Below are 22,376 nucleotides of genomic sequence, written 5' to 3'. Positions count from 1 at the left end.
GGATTGGGCGGAGCTGACTGTCAATCAAAGTTGTCGGAGGCGCGCGCGCGTGTGCTGGTAGGGAGCCGCCGGCATGGCTGGTGCCTGAGGCTTGCAGTAGCCAAATGTCACTTGCTTGCTCTGTACCTTACCTTGCAGTGGTCTGTGTGACTATGGGAGCGAAAGCCGCTTCTTCATTGACCCCACACTGGATCTGATCCCTCTTCTCCGCAGTACTTGCACCTCTAACCTTGGCGATTTAAACCAATCTCCCTACCAGCTTTTACCCAGTTTGGGGGAAACCGTCGCAGCCTTGTACCTAGGGCAGAAAGTCTGCTGGAGCCTCGTTCAAGATCCCCTGGAGAGGGTCCGGATGGCCGAGCTTTATAATGCAAGGAGTAGGGCGCAAGCATGGAAACGTGAACATATCTTTATCTGAGCTCTGGCAGGGCAGATACCATCATTTTCACCTTCTCGACTAGAACAACAAAGACGCGCGAATCAAAACAATAAGGCCTGTAGTCCGGAGATATTTACTACCACATCCAACCTGAACAGCAACTTTCCTTTTTTTCTTACAAAAGAAAAGAGGGAAAAAATGGAGGTGAGGGAGAAGGACAAAGCCAAGACGTTTACCGGACAAGTTTCTTGATCATTGTCTCCTTTCGCTGTTTCACTTCTGGCACCTGCTGAGTCTAGGGTTTTTTCCCACACCGACGCCCCCTGTTTTTCTTCTCCCACAATCTGGGCTGGGATCCAGGTCTGTAAATTTAATGGGTCCCACAGCCTGGAGGATTTGTACCGCCATAAAGGGCCGGGATCCAGGGATTTAGCGCCTGAGGGGCCTTAAAAAAAGCATCTTGTCCCTTCCCTCTAATTTTGTAAGTGAAGATATCAAGGCCTGGGGAGGTTAAATCACTTACCCAGGTATTTAAATCTAAGTCAAGTCCAAAAGCGTTTACTAGGTCTTCTCTGTGTTTGAAGCATATGCTGAGTGCTAAAATCATCTGCCTTCCTCCGTCTGATAATTGCCCATATTTAAACCTATATCTCTTGAAATACTAAAGTTCCTCTACCCAACTCAGCCCTCACAGAAGCATGAAAGAGAAATGTAAAAGAGATTAATCCTAAAAGCATGGTTTGTTATTTCTTGATTAATTTCGTTCCGATTTCTTCTTCAGGACTCTCAATAGAAAGAGCCAAGAAAAATGAAGAAAAGGGTTAGATAAGGAGTGATGTATTGATTACCTTCCCCTGGAAATGTGTGATACTTGAGAATAATAGAACTATTTTAGAGTAAAGGCTTATCCAGCGTATTCTCTTCTTCACCCCTGAAGCTTATCTTTTGTTGATTCATATTCTCCTTAAGCCTATTCTGTGTTCACACCATGTCAGAATCCTCTTCCCCAGTCAAAAGTAGTGCTGTTTGGGCTAGGGGGTTACAGAGGTCCTCAAAAATTTTAAATAGGGGGCCAGTTCACTGTCCCTCAGACTGTTGGAGGGCTGGACTATAAGTAAAAACAAAAACTTTGTTTTGTGGGTCTTTAAATAAAGAAACTTCATAGCCCTGGGTGAGGGAGATAATGGTCCTCAACTGCCACATTTGGCCCGCAGGCCATAGTTTGAGGACCTGAATGGAGCTTGGCAATTCACCGTGCAAAACTGTAGACAATAGGGCATAAATCTTAGACCTTTGCTCAGACGACAGCCAGTCTAACATTTAAATAATCAAGAAAACTGAAGACCAGGAAGGTTAAGCTATTTCACCAAAGTGACAAAAGACAGAAATCATTTAAGCATTTACTATATGCAAGTACTCTGTGTAAGTCCTGGGGACACAAGAAAGAAAAAACAATACTCTCAAGAAGCATATATTCCATTATTATTCTATAAGAAACCAGCAGCAGAATGATTTGAGAGAGACCTGGAGAGACTTACATGAAGTGAAGTGAGTAGAACCAGGAGATCACTGTACATGGGAACAAGATTATGTCATCAGTTCTGATGGATGTGATTCTTTTAGCAACATTGAGATAATTGAGGCCAGTTCCAATGGTCTTGTGATGAAGAGAGCCAACTGCACCCAGAGAGAGAACTGTGAGGACTGAGTGGGGGCTGAGTGGAGATCAAAACATAGCATTTGCACTTTTTTTGTTGTTTGCTTGCATTTTGTTTTCATTCTCATTTTTTTTTTCCTTTTTGATCTGATTTTTCTTGTGCAGCATGATATTTGTGGAAATATGTTTAGAAGAACTGCACATGTTTAACTTATAATGGATTACTTGCCATCTAGAGAAGGGGGTAGGGGAAAGAGAGGAGAAAAAATTGGAACACAAGATTTTGCAAGGATGAACGTTGAAAATTATGCATGTGTTTTGAAAATCAAAAACTTTAATAATAATAAAATTAAAATAAGATAAAAAAGAACTATATATTCTGAGGGGAGAGAAACTAAGTACCTACAAAATATGTACTGAGGGACAGCTAGGTGGCACAGTGGATAGAGCACCAGCCCTGAAGTCAGGAGGATCTGAGTTTAAATCTGACCTCAGATACTTAACACTTCCTGGTTGTGTGACCCTGGACAAGTCACTTAACCCCAATTGCCTCAGCCAAAATATAAATGTGTGTGTGTGTGTGTGTGTGTGTGTGTGTGTGTGTGTGTGTGTGTGAAAGAGAGAGAGAGAGAGAGAGAGAGAGAGAGAGAGAGAGAGAGAGAGAGAGAGAGAGAGAGAGAGAAAGAGAGAATTGAATAGGTGAAAATTACCTGAAAAGAGAAAGCATCAGCAACTGGAGGAGTTGAGGTGGTGTAGAGATCAGAAAAGTTCTTCAGTAAGTAAAATTTGAGCTGGGTCTTGAAGGAAGTCAGAGCTACACTTTAGAAAAATTACCCTAGTTGGAAAATGAGAAGTTACTTAAGACAGAAAGCTACTGCAATAGTCCAGGTGTAAAGTGTTATGGCCCTATACTGGGATGAAAGCTCTGTGAGAAAAAAGGGAACCTATAAATATAGAAGCAATAAGCTTGACAGTTACTTGGATTCAAGGAGTGAATGAGATCTGGGGGTTGAGAATGACAAGGTTATAGGATCATTGGGATGATAGTGGTAACCTCAACAGTAATAGGGAAATTTGGAAGTGAGCAGGATTTCAGAAGAAAGATAATGAATTGATTTGGTCGTGTTGCCCATGAGACCTCCAATTTGAGATGTCCAAAAGGCAACTAAAGATTGTAATAATTCAAAAGACATGAGAGTTGAGTATATAAATCTGGACGTTATCTGAATAGAAATCATAATTGAACCCATAGAAGCTGATGTGATCACTGGGTGAAATATAGTATAGAGGGAAAAGGCAAGAAGGTTCGGGATAGAATCTTGGAGGAGATTCATAGCACACCTTCAAAGAACCAACAAAGGAGACTGAGAAAGTTCATCATTTAGGAGGAGCAGTGTCATGAAAATGCAGAGAAGAGATAGTATCCAAAAGAAGGCCAAATTCAGAGAGTTCAAAATCAGGATTAAGAAAAGGCTGTTAGGTAAGGTGATTAAGGGGAGGGGGGAGGAGGGGGCATTTTCAGTTAAATATTGAGAACTCCAAAGAGCTTAAAAGAGAAACATGAAGAAGAGGTACTAAATATAGATGAGTTTCTCAAGGAATTTAGCCACAAATAGGAGAAGAGGCATGGGACAATATCTTACCTCAATGGTAGTCTCAATTAAGGTATTTCAAGACCTGAAGATATATGGGTAGCTTAGTAGGCAATAGGCCAAGAGCCAGTTTATAGGGAAAGTAAAAATAACTGACAGTGAATGTGGGAGTAATTTGCTATAGGAGTCAGGATGGAATTAGATAGGGCACATGTAGAGGGGTAAACCTTGGCAAGGAGAAGCAGGAGAGGTCCCTTAACTCCAAAGTCACTGCTCTTTCTTTCTTACAGGCAGTCCAATCAGCTAGAAATGAGGACAGACAGTTCGCTATTCATAAGTAGCAGGAGGTAGGAGTTAGGAAGGTAGAAAAGGAATCCTCCTGATTTGTCCTTCCTTAAATTACGCAACATATTGACCTTTTTATTTAGAGGTGGGACTAATTAATAATTGCTAGTAGCCAATTACAAGTAACTTAAAATTTTTTTTAAAGGAAGTAACTGAATGAATTTCAAAATACACCAAAATATTTATTTCATTACTGTTTGTGGTAGCAAAGAACTGAAAGCAGTCATCAATTGAATAATGGATAAACAAATTATAAAAGATAAATATATTGGAATATTACTATCCCATAAAAAACAGGAACATGATGATGATTATAAAGAAGCATGGAAAGACAAACGTATGCAGAGTAAAGTAAGCATAACCAAAAAAACAATATTGGCCATAACCACAGCAATGTAAATGAAGAGAAAAACCACCACAAGATAATTAAAAATGAATGTTGCAAAATTACAAAGAATAAGGCCTCAAAAGAGAGACATAAGACATTTTCCCCAATTCTTTTGAAGAAATAGAAAGTCCCTGGGGTGGAATCTGGTATATATTTTCAGACTTTTTCAATGTATTATTCAGTTCTACTGATTGTTTCTTCCTTTAAAAAAAAAAAAAAAAAACCAGTGTTGTATAGAATGGCCCTCTAGGAGGAGTTAGGAAGGGATACTAGAAGAAATTTAGGGGCTGAAAAATAAGATATCAGTATAATTTAGGTATTTTAAAATATTAAAAAAAAAGAGATGTGGAAATCCTAGGATGAAATAGAAAGTAGCTTAGCAATGATAAATTTAAGCCGTTTTATAATGTTACGTTTTATTGGGTTTTGTACTGATTAATTTCTATTATAATTTTTTTTAAGTTTGAAAACATTGTAATGTTTATTTTATATGATAAAACATGACAAATATATATTGCCATTTAACAAATAATTTTCTATGATTAGCAGGATGATTTCAGAGAAGCTTGGAAAGACTTATATGAACTGATGCTAAGGGAAATAAGCAGAACCAGGAGGTCATGCAACAACATGATTGTACAGTGATCAGTTCTGATGGACGTGGCTCTCTTCAACAATGAGATGATTCAGGTCAGTTCCAATGGTCTTGTGATGAAGAACGCCATCTTCACCCAGAGAGAGAGAGAACTGTGGGAAGTGAGTGTAGATCACAGCAAAGTATTTTCCCCTTTTATTGTTGTTTGCTTGCATTTTGTTTTCTTTCTCATTTCTCCTTATTGATATGATTTTCCTTGTGCAGCATGATAATTGTGGAAATATGTATAGAAGAATTGTACATACTTAACCTATATTATATTTGCCATCTAGGGGAGAGGGTAGAGGGAAGGGAAGGAAAAAAAAATTGGAAGACAAGGTTTTGTAAGAGTGACTGTTGAAAATTATCCATGCATATCTTTTGAAAATAAAAGACTTTAATTTAAAATTTAAAAAAAAATAAAAATAACATTTTAAAAATAGATGTTCCCCTCCCCCCTTCTACCTCCTCTTTCTTTTACTGTCACACTTTTCTAAAGGCTGTCTGCTGTTTCTATTTCTTCATCATTTATTCATTTCACAATTCACCATGGTAATGGAAAGAATAGTGAACTTAAATTTACAAGATATTTGCTTTCCAATTCTAGTTCTAATATGTTACCTCTATGATTGTAGGTTTAACTTCTCAGGGCCTCAGTTTCCCCATCTTTATAATAGAGATACTAATACTTCAACTATTAACCTTCATAGAATTGTCAGGAAGAAAGCTCTAACCAGATGTAATTATTATTCCCTTATACTTATTATTACCTTCTGCCCTCACCATCTGCTCTAATCTCTCAAAGGTCATCAATGATTTTCTAAATGTTATATCTAATGATCTTTGAGCAGTCCTCATGCCCAGTTTATCCTTCAATAGTGTTTGAAACTTTCCTCCTGATGTCCTTTTTATCTTTTTCTATAAGGTTCAATGTCTCCTGCATTTGTCTATATATACTGGATGGCAATTTCAATTATAACTTTTAATAAGTGGCTCCCAAAAAGAGGCTTTTAGGTCTGACTTCTCCTCTAACCTACATAGCTATCTTGCTATCATCTCAAGTTCAAGATTGCTTTGCACACAGTAGGTATGTGCTTAATAAATGTTGGTTGAATTGAATGAAAATAAATATCATTTTCCCCAAAAAAATTGCCACCCCAAATTCTTCCCTATTCTTAATCACAGCACCATCATTTTTTTTTCTCTTATAAAGACATGGAATCTCTCCCTTGTTATATATATCCAACTAAACATTTAAATCCTGTGTTTCTCAAACTCAAAATATAATAACTCAAAAAAATTAACTCATTCATATAGATTTATATAAGATTTACAAAGTACTTTTCCTACAATAATCCTAGAGGTAAGTAATATATTTATTATCCCTTTCTACAGGTCAGGCTGTGAGACAGAAAGGCTAGTGGTAAGTGATAATGCCGGAATTGGAATACATGGGTCTCTGACTCTTCAGTTCAGTTCTTTTTCCTTGAAGCTTTCTTTTCTTTTTCATACTTTATCACAGGAGCACAAGGTCATAGATTTAGACGTAGTAGATTCTTTAGAGGTCTCATTTTTACGGGTGAGGGTACTTAGAGGAATCAAAGGACTTTTTTGAGATCATAGAAGTACTAAATTACAGAGCCAAAATCTGAACCCAGATCTTTTCCTTTTAAATTAAATATTTTTAATATGGTCCTAGATCTAGCATTATCTAGTTAATCATCCTAGTTAGTTTATAATCACAGAATTAGAGAATTAGAGATAACCTATGAAATAATGTGCTCCAATCTCTTCATTTCACAAATGAAGAAGTTAAAGCTCAGAGAGGATGTGAATAACCAAATATCTCAGCTAGTTAGCAACAAATCAAGGACCAAAACTTGGATCTTGGGACAGTCCCAAGTTTTTTTTTTTTTTTTTTCCATTATATGAAGCTATCATTAGTTTCTCTGTTTCATCTTCCATATCAATGCTTGCTTAATCTTACTAAAAATGACTTTCATTATGTTAATATAATGCTAAAAAGAAAATGACTTAATGACTCTTCATTGTTTAAAGCAGTGCTCTCAAACCCAAATGTTCTGCTTTTTAAAATTTATTTAAACACAGGAAGACCTGGTTTTGAGTTTCACTTCTTACACGGACTGACTTTGTGACCCTGGGTAAGTCATTTAACTTCTTACTGCTTTTGGATGATTCTCTAAGACCATAAATTTCAGAGACGGTGCTAGCTGGCTTGATAAATGAAGTTTCCTTCTCCAGAGAATTCTTTCCAACCATGAAATAACAGGGGCAAGCCTATAGATTAGCCTATAGATTAATAGTACTGAATATGTTTGTACTATTATTATCTAGTCTTTTATTCACTAAATTTTTGTTAACCAGAATTCATATTCTTCTTAATTAAGGGATAAAAAAACAATAAAATATACCTTAAATATCAAAAGTATTAGTCTGGGAACCCTGGCCTGAAGAAAATACATATTTTAGCCATTCCATATTCTGCCATCTACCTACCTTTCCAAATTTAGCTTTTCTGCATGATCAAAATGATGTAGCCAGATTGGTTTATTAATTCTTTCTTAGATACACCTTTCACATCTCTACTTCTTCCTCTCACAATCAGTAATATATTTCCTTCTTTCTACTCATCTAGCCTCACTTCTTCATGAAGACTTTCTCAGTCTATTCTGTCCCACACTGACCACTCACATTCTAAATTCCAGTAGCACTAATTATTTATATCATTTATGTGGCTCTTCATTCAAGTTATTTATTTGATTTTGCAAAGAACTCTCATTAATATTGGGGATCTCAACAAAGCAATCACCACAAATACTGCTACTGATAGTAATAGTCAAATAGTTGTAAGCCATTCATCTATCTGCCAACAATAATGCTGAAACAATTCTAAATTATTTTAACTTTGGTGAATATATTTTGTTTTCCAAATAAAACTATAAATACCTTAAGCACAGGACCATGGCTCTTGTTCTTGGTTGAATCCTATATAACACCTAGCACAGTGTTTTTGCCCAGTAAATAAATAAGTAAATATTCTTGCCAACTTGATATTTATTTGATAAATATTTATTGAATAATTAAATAATGTATCTTTTAAAAGTTTATAAATTAATTTTTGTATATATAATTTAACATCAGTGGGAAAGATAGCTATTACAAAGAAATCTGTGGTGCATCCCTTTGTTTTTCAGTCATTTCAGTCAAATTCAACTCTTTGTGACCCTAGACTCCAGGTTCTGCTCTCTGTCCACTGTACCATCTAGCTGCCTGTGATTGCCTCTTTAGAGTAAATCTTTTTGCAAACTTCAGATACTTTGCAAATTAAGATTTTAGTATTGGAAGAATGGTACTTAAAGCAAAATACCTTTGCATTCCTTTCTCTCCTGGCTTAGACTCCAAAGGATAAGAAAAATCAGTTAAGCATTTGTTAGTTAAAAGTATCTTAAATGTACCTCATTCAGGAAAATGTGGGGTTTAAAATTTATTTTTATTTTATTTATTTAAAGATCCAGTGAAAGAATCAAAGAGTTTTAAAACTAGGGAAAGAGAAAAGCAGAAAATCATTCCCCTCAACCCCTTATTTTACAATACAGAAAATGAGTCCCAGAGAATTTGTGACACAAAGAAGTAACCAACTGATATAGGAACCCAACTCTCTTGACCCCTAGTTCAGTGAACTTTCTATTATTTTATTCTGTTTCTGAGAACTCAGTTGTCAACTGAAAGTTGAAATGAGCAGAATTTAAATATCAGAAATAAAGCCTTATTATAGCAAGTCAGACAACCCACTATTGTAAAATAAAGAACACCTCTGCATTTCCATTTTTCTCAAAAAGTCAGCTATGAGCTGAAATTTAGTTGTAAGGTTTCTACTATTATTGATACATCCTATCCATGCATATGTAATAGACAGAACAGTGCTTTAACTGAATTAATAAGAGTAGAGAGCAAATGTATTATGACACATTAATGTGTGCCCTTGAGACTTTTTTGGTTTCTCCAAGGAAAATCTTTAAATAACATGCCATATTAATTTACTCCTTATTTTATTTCCACTTCTGGCACCTCTGCCAGTAGCTAGGAGCACTTCTATTACAGTAGTAAGCCTGTGAATCATAAGTGGAAAAGCATATTGCCTCAGCAATGGGATAGTGTCACTTTTACTTAACTGCAACCAACACTGAGTCAATGAAAAGCCTTCCTTTTCCAGTACCTTCTGACTCCACCCATACTACTTCCATTTCCCTTCTCTGCAACTGACAATTCCCAATGATTCAGGTATAATGTTGAAATAACTATAACTATAAAAATTATCATAATATCATTTCATCTTTTCTAATTTATAAATTTGAATAAACAGAATTTTTTATAAAGGGGTATTTCTATTAATATAGAAATTGATGATTAAGGCTTGCATACCGTTACTTTTAATTAAATAAATAAATAGTTTTTTAAAGACCAAAGTCCAGAATATTTCATATATTTAATATTTGCATTTATAATATATTAAACTAATATAAATATTTCTACCTTTGCATATTTTCACCTTTTTTGCAACTATATATTATATAGAACTCTGTCCATTATACAGCACAAAAAACATTGATACATGAATACAATATGGCAGTGCACATAATTGAACATGATGCAGAACATGAAAATTGATTCTTATTTAATGGGAGAATCTAGTATCTCCTGGTAGTCCTCCCTTTTAAATTTTCTCCAATAAAGCTTATAACCAGCAAGGATAAAAACACTAATCATGATGATTGCCCCTCCAAAGACATCATAGACACTGGGGAAAATGTGTAGCACTAAAAGCTGTAAGATCATAGCCACCACAATCTCAAGGTGTTGTACGGTGCTAACCAGTGCTGGATGGAATTTATCTAATGCATAATAAACTCCCAGGAAAGCTGCAGTAGAACAAATGCATATGGCAATGAGATAACCCCAAGTTTCTCCATCTAATGGGATGATGGGTTCTTGAAGAATGAACATAGTGGACACTCCCCAGACTGTCCCAGTCCAGCCAAAGGTAAATAAGGCAGTCCACATACTGATCTTCTCCCTGATGGACCTGTAGACTATCATGGAGAGAGCGGTGGTCAACCCAGCCATTACTGTCATGGTATAGCCAAAGGCTTCTTTCCAGGCATTCAGCAAAGAGTTCTCTTCATCAACAATATTTGGGATCATGACAAGACAAACACCCAGGATACTACTAACTACCGTAGCCATGTCAATGTAAGCCATCCGCTCATCTACTAGCAAAAAAGCTAAAATAGCACTAAACACGGTGGTGGTTGCTCTCCACATTGTGGTTCCGTTGCTGGGAGGAACTATTGAGAAAGATGTATAAGCACAGGTGATAGAGATGACATTGCAGACACCGTAGAAAAAGAGCCGCAATCTATATCCTCTGGGCCCAAAAGGGGGTTCTTGATAGTAACATACAACCAACACAGAAAATACCTGTAAGACAGATCGAATGAAAATCAGTTCGAGAGATGGCACTTTGGAACGGTCAGAAACAAGTCTAGTAATAAGAGCCACACATCCATGAGCCAAAGCAGATCCAAACAACACAATCCAAGTCTTTCTAGACTGAAAAATATTTCTTTCTGCAAAGCTCTGGAACTGTTCAATCTTGTTGGTCTTTGGGTCTTCAGTTGCTGAGGTTCGATTATCCATGGTCCCAAAGAAAGTTCTTCCTTTTCTTTTTACTTCACTAAGAAGTCCTTTCTTTGGATTTTCTTCCATAAAGCTTCCATAATCTTCATTTATTTCTTCATATCCACTATCTCCTGGTTGTGGGTAATGAGAAGTATACTGCACCATCACTGTGTTGGGGTGTATTTTCACACGTTTTTTAACAGGATATTTTTTGGAGGGAGAAGTATCCATTTCTTCAGATAAACAGGATTACACTTGAATAAAAAAAAAGGAAAAAATAAATTTACACTTTTGCTCAGTTGAAAATTTAATCAGTATGATAATCCTATATATTAATTCATTGGTGGAGAAATAACACTTATAACACAAGTGAGCTTGTAAAAGTAAAAGCTGCAGAAAAGTCTCTAGTTAAATTTACCTTTAAGAATGGTGAACCTCATGGAATGGGCCATCTGTTTTTCTTCTATCTTAGTTATCTCCTATAGTGTCTTTCTTAAACACTAGACTTTTCTTTACATCAACAATTGCAGTCTATCTTCAATCTTTACTTGTCTAATAATTTCCTTACTGGACATTATTCCCATTCCAAATTCTAATATTCCCTTATACAGTCACTCTTCCTAACCATCCTACAAAGAAAATACACTTAAAAATAGCAAATTATGCCAAACCTTTTCTTTTCACTCTTTGGTCCAGAATGTCTATATTATAAATTCCAAACGCCCAGTCACCCTGTCATTCCTTCATGAATACATTGGATATATTAAGACATATACAGAAAAATTTTATACATATGATCTAAACTTTTGTGAATATTAAGTGGTACTTTTCCCTATTTTGGAATTGCTTTTATTTTTTATTATTTTATTTCAAACAGATTAATAGGATATAGAGGTGGAAAAGATTTAGGATCCAGTTAGTCCAGCCTTTCATATGACTAAACACTCAGAAAACTAAGTGACTTGCCTGGTAACAATTACTATTGTATTTTATATCAGTCAGTCAATAAACATTTAAGTGTTTGCTATCTGCCAAACACTGTCCTAAGCTCTACAGATACAAAGAAAAGCAAAACAAGGAGAGTTTGAAGATTAGTGAGAAAGTGAAGATGATAGAGGAGGTAATCTTCTGGAGAAGACAGGATGAAATGAGATCAAGGGTGCATGGAAAGGAGAGTCACCTCTTCATTAGAGAGAGGGGGGAAGAAGAGATTGTGAAAAAAAATATCTGAGTGGTAAGAGATGAGAAGGAGCGGAGAAAAGGAAACTCTTGGCAAATTATCTCAACTGTTGTTCAGGTATTCCCTCTAAATAGACCAAAAAAAAAAAAAAAAAAAGAACTTTTCAGTTGGAAAGTATATGCTTTAGTTACCCAAACTCCTCTGCTATCTTCCCTCCAGCATTCTGCCCTTAACTTCAAGATTGTCATTACCACATTCTTCTCATCAGCCACTTTGACGACTAAACTCTTATTCTTATTGCCTTTGCTCTCTCATTCTTTTCATACCTTTAGCTCACCCACCTCCCCCATTTCTCTCCACAACCCTTCTGCCTCCTTCCTGTGGAATCCATACTATGATGTGAATATACCCTTTATATATGTGCAGAATATATATATTTTATATGTGTGTGTGTGTATGTATGTATGTATGTATGTAAAGTATCACAATAGGTGATATTCCCATAGGATGGGAATTCATGTTTCTTCTTCACCTCATCTTCCACTGTCATCCTTAGCAATTTCAATATTTGTTTTGATAGGCATTCAGACTCTTGAATCTCACAGCTTCTCACTCTACTTTAACTCTTCAAATCTTTTTTTATTCCATCTGCAAATCAACACTATATAATATTATTTATTTCTTTAATAGTTTTATTTTCCCCAGTTACATGTAAAACAATTTTTCACATCTGTTTTTAAAACTTTGAGTTCCAGATTATCTTCCTTCCTCCCCACCCTCACCCCATTGAGAAGGCACATGTGAAGTTATGCAAAACATTTCCATAAAAGTCATATTGTAAAAGGAAACATAAAACTCTCTCCCCTCTTTTAAAAAAAACCCTTAAGAAAAATAAAGTTTAAAGAAAAAAGTATGCTTCAATTTGTATTCAGACACAATGAATTCTTTCTCTGGGTATGGACAGTATATTTCGTCATAAGTCCTTCAGGGTAGTCTTCGATCATTGTATTGCTGAGAAAAACAAAGTCATTCACAGCTAAATCAGCATTATATAAATAATATAAATCAATAAATTGTGAAGCTTGTCATTTCAGGGAACTGTTCCTCCGCTGATATCCTGACATTTCTTTTCTCATCTTTCATCACAAATATCTCTTCTACTCCTTCATCATATCATCTAAACATTTTTCTAACCTCAGTCTGATATTTAGCCTATTTAGGCACTTTCAATATCATCCAGTCCATTAGCCTCATTCTAACAACACTGGACTCCCATCTAAACCTAGAATCCATGCTAAGTTACACCATTACTGATTTCTTCAGCACTTTAGCCTTATGCCAACCTACACCAGTTTTGATTTCTTGGTCACTCTCACTCTCTACCTTTTCCCTTCCTGCACCAGGGATGAAATTAGCTAGAAAAGACATATAGATCTAGGCAAATCTGACTGAAGGAAAATTAATCTTCTCCAATTTAAACTAACCTTCATTGCTGGTCAGTATTTTCTTATTTATATAGAACTTGATAACATCTTAGTGCATTGTTGGTTGGGAGGAAGGAAGAGAATCTGGAACCTGACATCTGACAGGTGATAGTCTTACTTTCTAAGAATCCTTGGCTTCTCAACATAGCATTTTCCTATTTCTGACTTCTTTGGTAATTCTCCCTTCTTTTTTGCAAATCTGAACTTCTTCGAAGCTCTGTCCTTAATCCTCTGTTTTTCTTGTATAGTTACTGCTTCTGTAAAAATAAGAAATCATTTATTTCTATAGTTTCAATCTTCACCTTTATGCTATTGAGTCCCAAATCTACTCATTGGAATACACTCTAGCCCCATGATTTGGGCTATCTGCAGGATGCTGCTGTTTGGATATCTTATTGCCCCTTCAAATTCAATGTGTCCAAAACTGAATTCAGTGTCTGACATCCTTCCCTAAAAACAGCATCTTTCCCCACCTTCTGTTTCTGTGCTGTTGTTTTCACAGACACTCACAGGCAAAAATCTGGGAGACTTCATAGATTTATTCCCTCTCCTTCATCTTCCATGGTCAGTCAGTTTCCAAATCCTATTGTCTCTTTCTTTCTTGAGGCTGACTTTCCTATATATATTTGCTATTACAATGTGAACTTAAAAGCTTAAAAGTTCCAGAGCTTTGCACATGGTTTAGTTACTCAAAACACTTTCTCTTCTTAAGAAATTAATCTTCTGTCTCTATCTTTTACTGCATTTCAAGGTTATCTATCTTATTTCCTTAAAAGCAGATAATGAACTTCAAAGACTTTCTTTCTTTTTTGCTGAGGCAATTGGGGTTAAGTGACTTGCCTAGAGTCACATAGCTAGGGAGTGTTAAGTGTCTGAGGCCAGATTTGAATTCAGGTCCTCTTGACTTCAGGGCTGGTGCTCTATCCACTGTACCGTCTAGTTGCCCCCCTCAAGGACTTATCACTTTTTTTTAAACATTTTTTTCCTTCCTCTAGTTTCAAAGAAAGATTTTGTTGCTCTTGCCTGAAATTTCCACTTCTGCTTTTCTTCTAGAATCCATCCAGGATATCTCCTTTAGGACACAATTATCAGAAGATTTAATTTAGAGCTGAAAGAGTCCTTAGATTAGAAGTCATCTAATTCAATTCTTTCATTTTACAGATGAGGAAATGTATATGAGATAAATGACTTGCCTGAGAATACAGGACTAGTGTCATTAAATTAAAATAGGCCTTCTGACTTTGAATCTAGCATCCTTTCTACTATTTCATATTCCTTCTCTGATGCCTTTTTTCTCTTTTCTATTCCCTCTTCTCTTTAAGGTCTCATTTCTCTTTAAGGAAAAAAGATTCCCTTTCACTTGATCTAATAGCCCTTCTTTTAGCTATTGTCTTCTTCCTGCTTTTCCTTTTGAAAATAAACTTCTTAATATTTGGTCTATATCTCCTGCCTCAACTTCCTACCCAACAATTTTTTTCTTAATCCATTGTAGTCTGTTTTCCTGTTATGCCTTCCCTTTTAAAGATAGCTGACAATTTCCTGCCTTCTAAATTAGTAGAAGACAGACTGATATCATTAGGAGAATATGAAGCTGCTTGTCACTCAGAAAATGCTTAATGTTTGCTGAAATGAATTGAAATTTTAAAAGGAGAGGGAAAAAGCCTTGATAAACCTGAAAAACTGGACATATTAATGTAATTTAATCTTTTGACCCAGAATAAAACACCACATAGGAGACGGTACTCTCTTATTTAGGTTTTTGATATTAATAGAAAGAATTGAATTCATCTTCAACCTCTAAAAGCATTTACTGGGAAAGTGTCAGTAGGGATGCTTTCCCTAGGTCACACAGAATCAATCTATTTAGAAGTGGGGAGACATAGGTCTTCATGGTTTTAAAGTTATGTCTCTATCCACCTCGAGCCCAAAAGTTCTAAAAATGGCAGCACTTCCCAGAACATTAGACCTCAGCCCATGTGGGATCAACCCTTGTAGGGATATTGCAAGTCGTTTCTCTGAAAATCCTATATAACCAGACTCTTCAGCAGCCTCAGGTACTGAAGGCTAGAGAGGAAAAGGGATCTCATCAAAGACCCAATTGGTTCAACAGGGCTGGTGTAAAGCTCAAAGAAGCTAGTGGACCAGAAGCACTTTGAAATCTTTAAAGCATTATATAAAATGCCAGTTATTGTGATGAATATTATCCCACAGTCACCAGACCTCCAGGCTGGTGATGACTTCATTCTCTAAGCCTTTGACTACATTCCTGCTAAGCTCAAACAATGTTTATAGAGCAATACAGGCTTTTGCTGGAAAATGTTTAAAAAGTCAGACTCTAGAAGAAAAGAAAATATGCACTCATATTCAAGTTTAATATGTATCTAACACTTTCTTAAGTCTACATAATGAACAAAGCAGTAAGTCAAGCTCTGATTTGTAGCAACTGCTGATTTCTGAGGTCATAATGCTCACAATGAAAATATAAGAACCAGAAGATTAAAGGTGGCTCTACCATACTCTTCTCAGAAATAGGTATGGTTTTTATCAGTAGAAAAAACATTAAAGAAGATGCATTATTATCCACTTTGCTGTCGTGTCCTAAGGACTTGAGGCTGAATCTCCTGTACATTTTGCTATTACAATGTGAATTTAAAAGCTTAAAAGTTCCAGAGCTTTGCACATAGTAAATGATTTACAAGGACTTTTTGGTTGATTCTTTCATTTCCAACCCAATGAATTTTTCTTAGACCTTATCATCCTTGAAGTTCCTATGACATCTGACAGGTGATAGTCCTACTTTCTAGGAATCCTTGGCTTCCCAACATAGCACTTTCCTATTTCTGACTTCTTTGGTAATTCTCCCTTCTTTTTGCAAATCTGAACTTCTCCCAAGCTCTGTCCTTAATCCTCTGTTTTTCTTGTATAGTTACTGCTTCTGTAAAAATAAGAAATCATTCATTCCTATAGTTTCAATCTTTACCTTTATGCTATTGAGTCCCAAATCTATTCAGTGAAATACATTCTAGCCCCATGATTTGGGCTATCTGCAGGATGCTGCTGTTTGGATATCTAACTGCCACTTCAAATTCAACGTGTCCAAAACTGAATTTAGTGTCTGCCATTCTTCCCTAAAAACAGCATCTTTCCCCACCTTCTGTTTCTGTGCTGTTGTTTTCACAGACACTCACAGGCAAAAATCTGGGAGACTTTATAGATTTATTCCCTCTCCTTCATCTTCCATGGTCAGTCAGTTTCCAAATCCTACTCTCTTTTCTTTCTTTGAAATGTTGTTTTTTTTTTTTTCCAGATCATTTCTTATTCTCTATTTCCTGTGCAATCTTCCTAGGCTAGACCCTCATCATTTCCTGCCTGAAGTACTGAACAAGTTTTTAACTTGTCTCCCTCACTTCCAGTCTCTTATGAACTCCAAATTATCCTGCATATCAATTTGTATCTGCTTAAAAAAACAACAACAACAACTTTTTGGCATGCTACTTCCTGCTCAGTGACTCCCTATTGCCTATTCTGTCAAGTCCTAGCTTCCCTACCTGGCTTTCAAAGCCCTCCATAATTCTCCTGCTAACTCTATCTTATTTCCTACACAACATGAACCTCTATGTCCAATGTCTGTCTAATCAGGCCAGATTCTTGACCATCAACTGCATGGCCACACCTGTGATGACCTTTGCTCTTACTATTCTCTCTATCCAAAATGCCTTTTGTTTTGATTTGTTAATAACTGATTTTCATTAGTAGGAATTTTTAATATTTTAATATTAGTAATAATTAGTAATAATAATATTAGCATGAACAGTTGACCAACAAGTCACATCTTGAGTCATGGAAGGAAATATAATGGTGTCTTGCCTTCAGGCAAAGCTTTTTCAAAGTGATAGTTTTGAGGTTCAAAAGGAGACTCTAAAAGGTTGGGATTACAGCCCAGTGTAGTGAGGTGTCTCAGAAGAATTTGCAGACTTGAACCCACCTCCAAGTCAAGAGGCAAAGTTCATTATAATTGTAAAGCCAATCGAAGTGGGTTAAGTTCCAAAAAGATTTAGCAAAGTATCAGGAGCAAGAAAATAAATTCATAGGAAAAGACAAAGAGATCTGGTTCTTCATGTCACTGCTATGCTAATTTTATGGCTTAAAGGTAGACCTGAAGAGTAGTTTGTAATGCACCTCAATAGTGAATTTTATGTTTAGACATGGGGATGAGATAAGTAATCTGGTATCCACCTCACCATTTGTCTCAGAAACCCTGTTATCACTGACCAACAGATTGTTAGAACAATAACACTCCTGAGGTCTGGGAGCTTCAGAATTACTACTATATCTTCCCTAAGTCCAAGGGAAGAAATGTACAACTATATTATTATATTCCTAAAGCCAGGAGATTTTAGGATCTTTGACCAATTGTTAGAACAATAGCACTCCTAAAGTCTGGGGACTTTAGGATTATTGCTATATTTCCCCTACTAGCTGCTCCCTTTCAATAGCACAGTAGATAGAGTGTTAGGTGTGGAATAAGGAAGACTGAAGTTCACATCTGGCCTCAAACATCTCCTTAGCTATTTAATCCTAGACAAGTCATTTAACTTCTATTTGGTCTCAGTTTCCTCATCTGTAGAATGGGGATAATAATACTTCACAGGATGTTGTAAAGATCAAATGAGACAATAATTGTAAAGTTCTTGGTACACAGTGAACATTATATAAATATTTGTTATTATTGTTACTCTTTTACCTCTTCCAAGTTGCCTTTTTTCCTTGTTCTGCAATATCCCTCAAAGGTACTTTTGCTATTCAATATGTGCCCCCAAGTAGATATAATTATTGGTTTCTTGGATTCCTCCCCTGTTGATTTTAGTGGATCTTTCAATGCAGCATTAATTATAAATCCACTTGGTCAGAGAGATAGTCAATTTCAAGCTATTTACATAGGATTTGTCTTGTGGCCATTGTATTTTATGTTTATAGTCATACATCTTTTTGGAAAGGATTTTCCTACTATTATATCTTTGTTCAACTAAGGGACCTCTGAGTATTTAACAAATGCTTATTGATGATGAATTTGAACCCCAACAACTTGAAGAGACATTTATTCACATAATGGGGGAGGGGAGATATGATAATTTCTCTCTCCAGTTAAGCTGATATAGTTAAATAACATAAAGAAATGGGGACAACTAGATGGCACAGTGGATAGAGCACCTGCCATTAAATTAGAAGTACCTAAATTTTAATCCAGCCTCAAACACCTGACATTTACCTAGCCAAGTCATTTAATCCCAACTGCCTCACCAAAAAAAAAAAAAAGAAGAAGAAGAATTTAAAGAGATGGATGATGAGGTGTTAGCTTGTTAGCAAAGTTCTAACACTCTGCTATAATCCCTCTCTCTGATTGAATTGGAACAGTGGCCCACAAAAATCTATCCTCTTTGAGGGCCTTTAACTGCTTAATTCTTAAATATGTATATATACAAATAAGATATATATAATATATATACATATGTATACATACAGATGTATATATAATGATATAATAATTATATATTATATATAATATAAATAATAACTTGCCAATTCTGTAGTCAATTAGACAGGAGCCAGCAGAATCCAGGTCCTATACTGGAATAATCCTTGGGACAGTGAGAAGAGAATTTCTCTCTTTCCCACTGCCCATCCATCAGAGCTGGCAGATTAACAGAGTAGCTATTCTATTGGAAAAGACACCCTTACTAATTGGATGACTTAAGTATAAAGGAAAGCTATTAATCAAATATCATTCTATAAGATACCATCTCAGACCTCTAGGAACTTAAGCATTGTTTGCAATTATTATTGAAGTGGGGAAACAAAATTATCTATGCCTCAATTCAATTATATGATAGTATATAATTGAAAATATTATAAAAAGACTTTGTTAATGTATTGATGAATTGTTGGGTTTGTTTGTTTTTTCTTTAATACTTCTTATGGGCAGATCAAGATGGTGGATTAAAGACAGCCAATCAGCTGAACTCTCTCAAAAATTCCCCTTTAAACAACTTTAAAATAATACCTCAAATTAAAAAAAAAAAAAAAAAAAAACTTTGGAGCATCAGAGCCAACAAAAAGTCAGGTTTGCGGGGAGGGGGTGGAGGCTTCCCTGGAATGTGCATACATAGTGAGAGCAATAAGCAGTAGCAGCAACTTTGAGAGCTCTCAGCCCAGAGATTGTAAGGAGGTTGGATAACCAGTCAGAGACTAAAGGAGACCTTTTGCTGGCACTGGTTATAACTGGTCTTGCCTGACACCTCTATTGCCATTTATAGTTCTGAGCTGAAGTTCCAGAATGGAGCAGAGTGCTTGTGGTGAGTCACAAAGGGCTCACAAGAGGAACATTTGTGCTTGCAACTGCAAGAGACCAATGCTTCCCAGCCAAAGACCAGAGCACAGACCAGAAAAATAGTGACCACACCTTTCCTTGGATCGTAACACTTTGGAAGCACCAAAAACTTGCAAACTCCCAGCACTATAGTACAAAAAGTCCTAAGCTAGAGATATGGTCTCTCCACTCTGAAGTGAGCAGGAGCCAACTTTAAAAATAAAGTTCAAAGTCGAAAATAGACTGGAAAAAATGAAGAAAGAACCCAAAAAAAAAAAAAAAAAAGACCATATAAAGCTACCATGGTGGCAGGAATGATCAAGACACAAACACAAAAGAAGATAATAATGGGAAAACAGCTACAACCAAAGCCTTTAAGAAAATACTACTTGGAAGTCCAACAAAAATCCCTGGAAGAGTTAAAGAAATGAGTGAAAAAATCAAAAAATCAAAAGAGATGAGGAAAAATTATAGGGAAGAAAAGTAATGTAAGAAAATTATAAAAAAAAAATTAACAGCTTGATAAAAGGGGTACAAAATATTTGAAGAAAATAACACCTGAATTATGAATACATCCAGCCATTCTGGAGAGCGATTTGGAACTATGCTCAAAAAGGTTATCAAATTGTGCCTACCCTTTGATCCAGCAGTGTTACTACTGGGTTATATCCCAAAGAAATCTTAAAGAAGGGAAAGGGACCTGTATGTGCATGAATGTTTGTGGCAGCCCTCTTTGTAGTGGCCAGAAACTGGAAACTGAGTAGATGCCCATCAATTGGAGAATGGCTGAATAAATTGTGGTATATGAATATTATGGAATATTATTGTTCAGTAAGAAATGACCAGCAGGAGGATTTCAGAAAGGTCTGGAGAGACTGACATGAACTGATGCTGAGTGAAATGAGCAGGACCAGGAGATCATTATATACTTCAACAACAATACTATATGATGATCAATTCTGATGGACGTGGCCATCTTCAGCAATGAGATGAACCAAATCAGTTCCAATAGAGCAGTAATGAACAGAACCAGCCACACCCAGGGAAAGAACGCTGGGAGACAATTATGAACACTACATAGAATTCCCAATCCCTCTATTTTTGTCCACTTGCATCTTTGATTTCCTTCACAAGTTAGTTGTATACTATTTCAAAGTCCGATTCTTTTTGTATAACAAAATAACTGTATGGACATGTATACATATGTTTATTTAACTTATATATTGACATATTTTACATGTATTGTTTAACCTGCCATCTGGGGGAAGGGGTAGGGGAAAGGAGGGGAAAAGTTGGAACAAAAGGTTTTCCAGTTGTCAATGCTGAAAAATTACCCATGCATATATATCTTGTAAATAAAAAGCTATAATAAAAAAAAGAAGAAGAAAATAACACCTTAAAAATAGAATTGGCCTCATGTAAAAGAGGCACAAAAAAAATCACTGAAGAAAAGACTGTGCATCAATTGGGGAATGGTTATAAATTATGGTATATACATGTAATGGAATATTATAAGAACTACATAAGAACAGCTAGAATTCTATAATCTATAGAATCTATAATTCTACGGAATTCTATAAGAAATTATAAGTAGATTGGTTTTAGAGAAGCCTAGAAAGATTTCCATGAACTAATGTTGAGTGAAGTGAGCAGAACCAGGAGAACATTGTACACAGTAAAAGCAAGATTATGTAATGATCAACAATGATAGACTTAGCTTTTCTCAACAATGTGATTATCTAAGATAATTCCAATAGATTTGGGATAGAAAATGCCATTTGCATCTAAAGAGAGAACTATGGAGACTGAATGTAGATTGAAGCATAGAATTTTCACCCTTTTTTGTTTGTTTGCTTTTTCTTTTTCATGTTCTGATTTTTTTTCACAGAATGACTAATATGGAAATGTTTTAAATGATTGTACATGTATTAAAATAAATAAATGATTGGCTCAAGTACGGTTTGGATTGCTATTTTTATTATTGCTATAATTGAGATACAATATGACATGTCAGAATAAGACAATGGATTAGAATTTAGGAAACCTGTATTTTACCCCAAGCTCTGTTAATTAGTGATGTGACTTTAGATAAGCAGCTTCCCCTCTCTGAATCTCTGGATTCTTACATGAAAAATGAAGGGCCTCGATTGAATGATCCCTTGGATTTCTCACAAATTTAACATTTTATACTTCTATCCTTTAGCGTTCCACTAAATAAACCCCAATCATGTCATTCCAAAAGCTCCTATGCTTACTATTTATGACAGCATTACTATTTGTTATGTTATTTACATCTTGCTTCCCCTTCAATATAAAATTATGAATCTTTAAGGTCCCTTAATGATTAATCATTTACTCCAAGAAACTGCCTAATTTTTCATTTAAGGAAACTGAGATCCAGAGAATTGAGGTGAGTGACTTGATCAATGTCATAAAGTTACGAAGTTGCAGGACAAGGATTTGAACTCAAGTCTTCTGACTCTTTGGATGAATTACTACAAAACAGTACGGCTTAGGAAGAGGTGATTTGGATTGTGAGAGTAAAATGGAATTGCTGGGCTTTAACATAAATCTTCTCTAATATTATGGTAGATTTCCTATGATAGTAAAATGTTGAAGGAAAGAAGGAGTAAAAATGGAAACCACAGTA

The 22,376-nt window shown here is 35.7% G+C and overlaps 1 protein-coding gene and 1 long non-coding RNA gene across 4 annotated transcripts in view; one reads left to right on the top strand and one right to left on the bottom strand.

Moving 5' to 3' along the window:
- Nucleotides 1-6: 6 nt before the first annotated feature.
- On the top strand, nt 7-21,680 carry LOC127554231 (uncharacterized). 3 transcript variants are annotated; one of them, XR_007951920.1, is made up of 5 exons: nt 7-583; nt 4,911-5,051; nt 6,391-6,418; nt 7,105-7,157; nt 19,343-21,680. It is a non-coding gene; the product is annotated as an uncharacterized LOC127554231 (long non-coding RNA). The 3 variants fall into 3 exon arrangements; XR_007951919.1 differs by having other exon boundaries at nt 4,908-5,051; XR_007951918.1 differs by having other exon boundaries at nt 7-1,927; nt 4,908-5,051.
- The window catches only part of SLC35G2 (solute carrier family 35 member G2), a 61,509-nt gene continuing 47,202 nt past the window's right edge, over nt 8,070-22,376 (bottom strand). Inside the window, exon 2 of the mRNA XM_051985603.1 lies at nt 8,070-10,949. Coding sequence (XP_051841563.1) covers nt 9,688-10,926 — 1,239 coding nt within the window. The 5' untranslated portion in view covers nt 10,927-10,949 and the 3' untranslated portion in view covers nt 8,070-9,687. The remainder of the gene's footprint in view (nt 10,950-22,376) is intronic.

This window comes from Antechinus flavipes, chromosome 3 (assembly GCF_016432865.1).
Source record: "Antechinus flavipes isolate AdamAnt ecotype Samford, QLD, Australia chromosome 3, AdamAnt_v2, whole genome shotgun sequence".
Lineage (NCBI taxonomy): Eukaryota > Metazoa > Chordata > Mammalia > Dasyuromorphia > Dasyuridae > Antechinus > Antechinus flavipes.
Note: the sequence above shows the minus strand (reverse complement) of the source record. Positions and strands in the feature narration are given on the sequence as shown.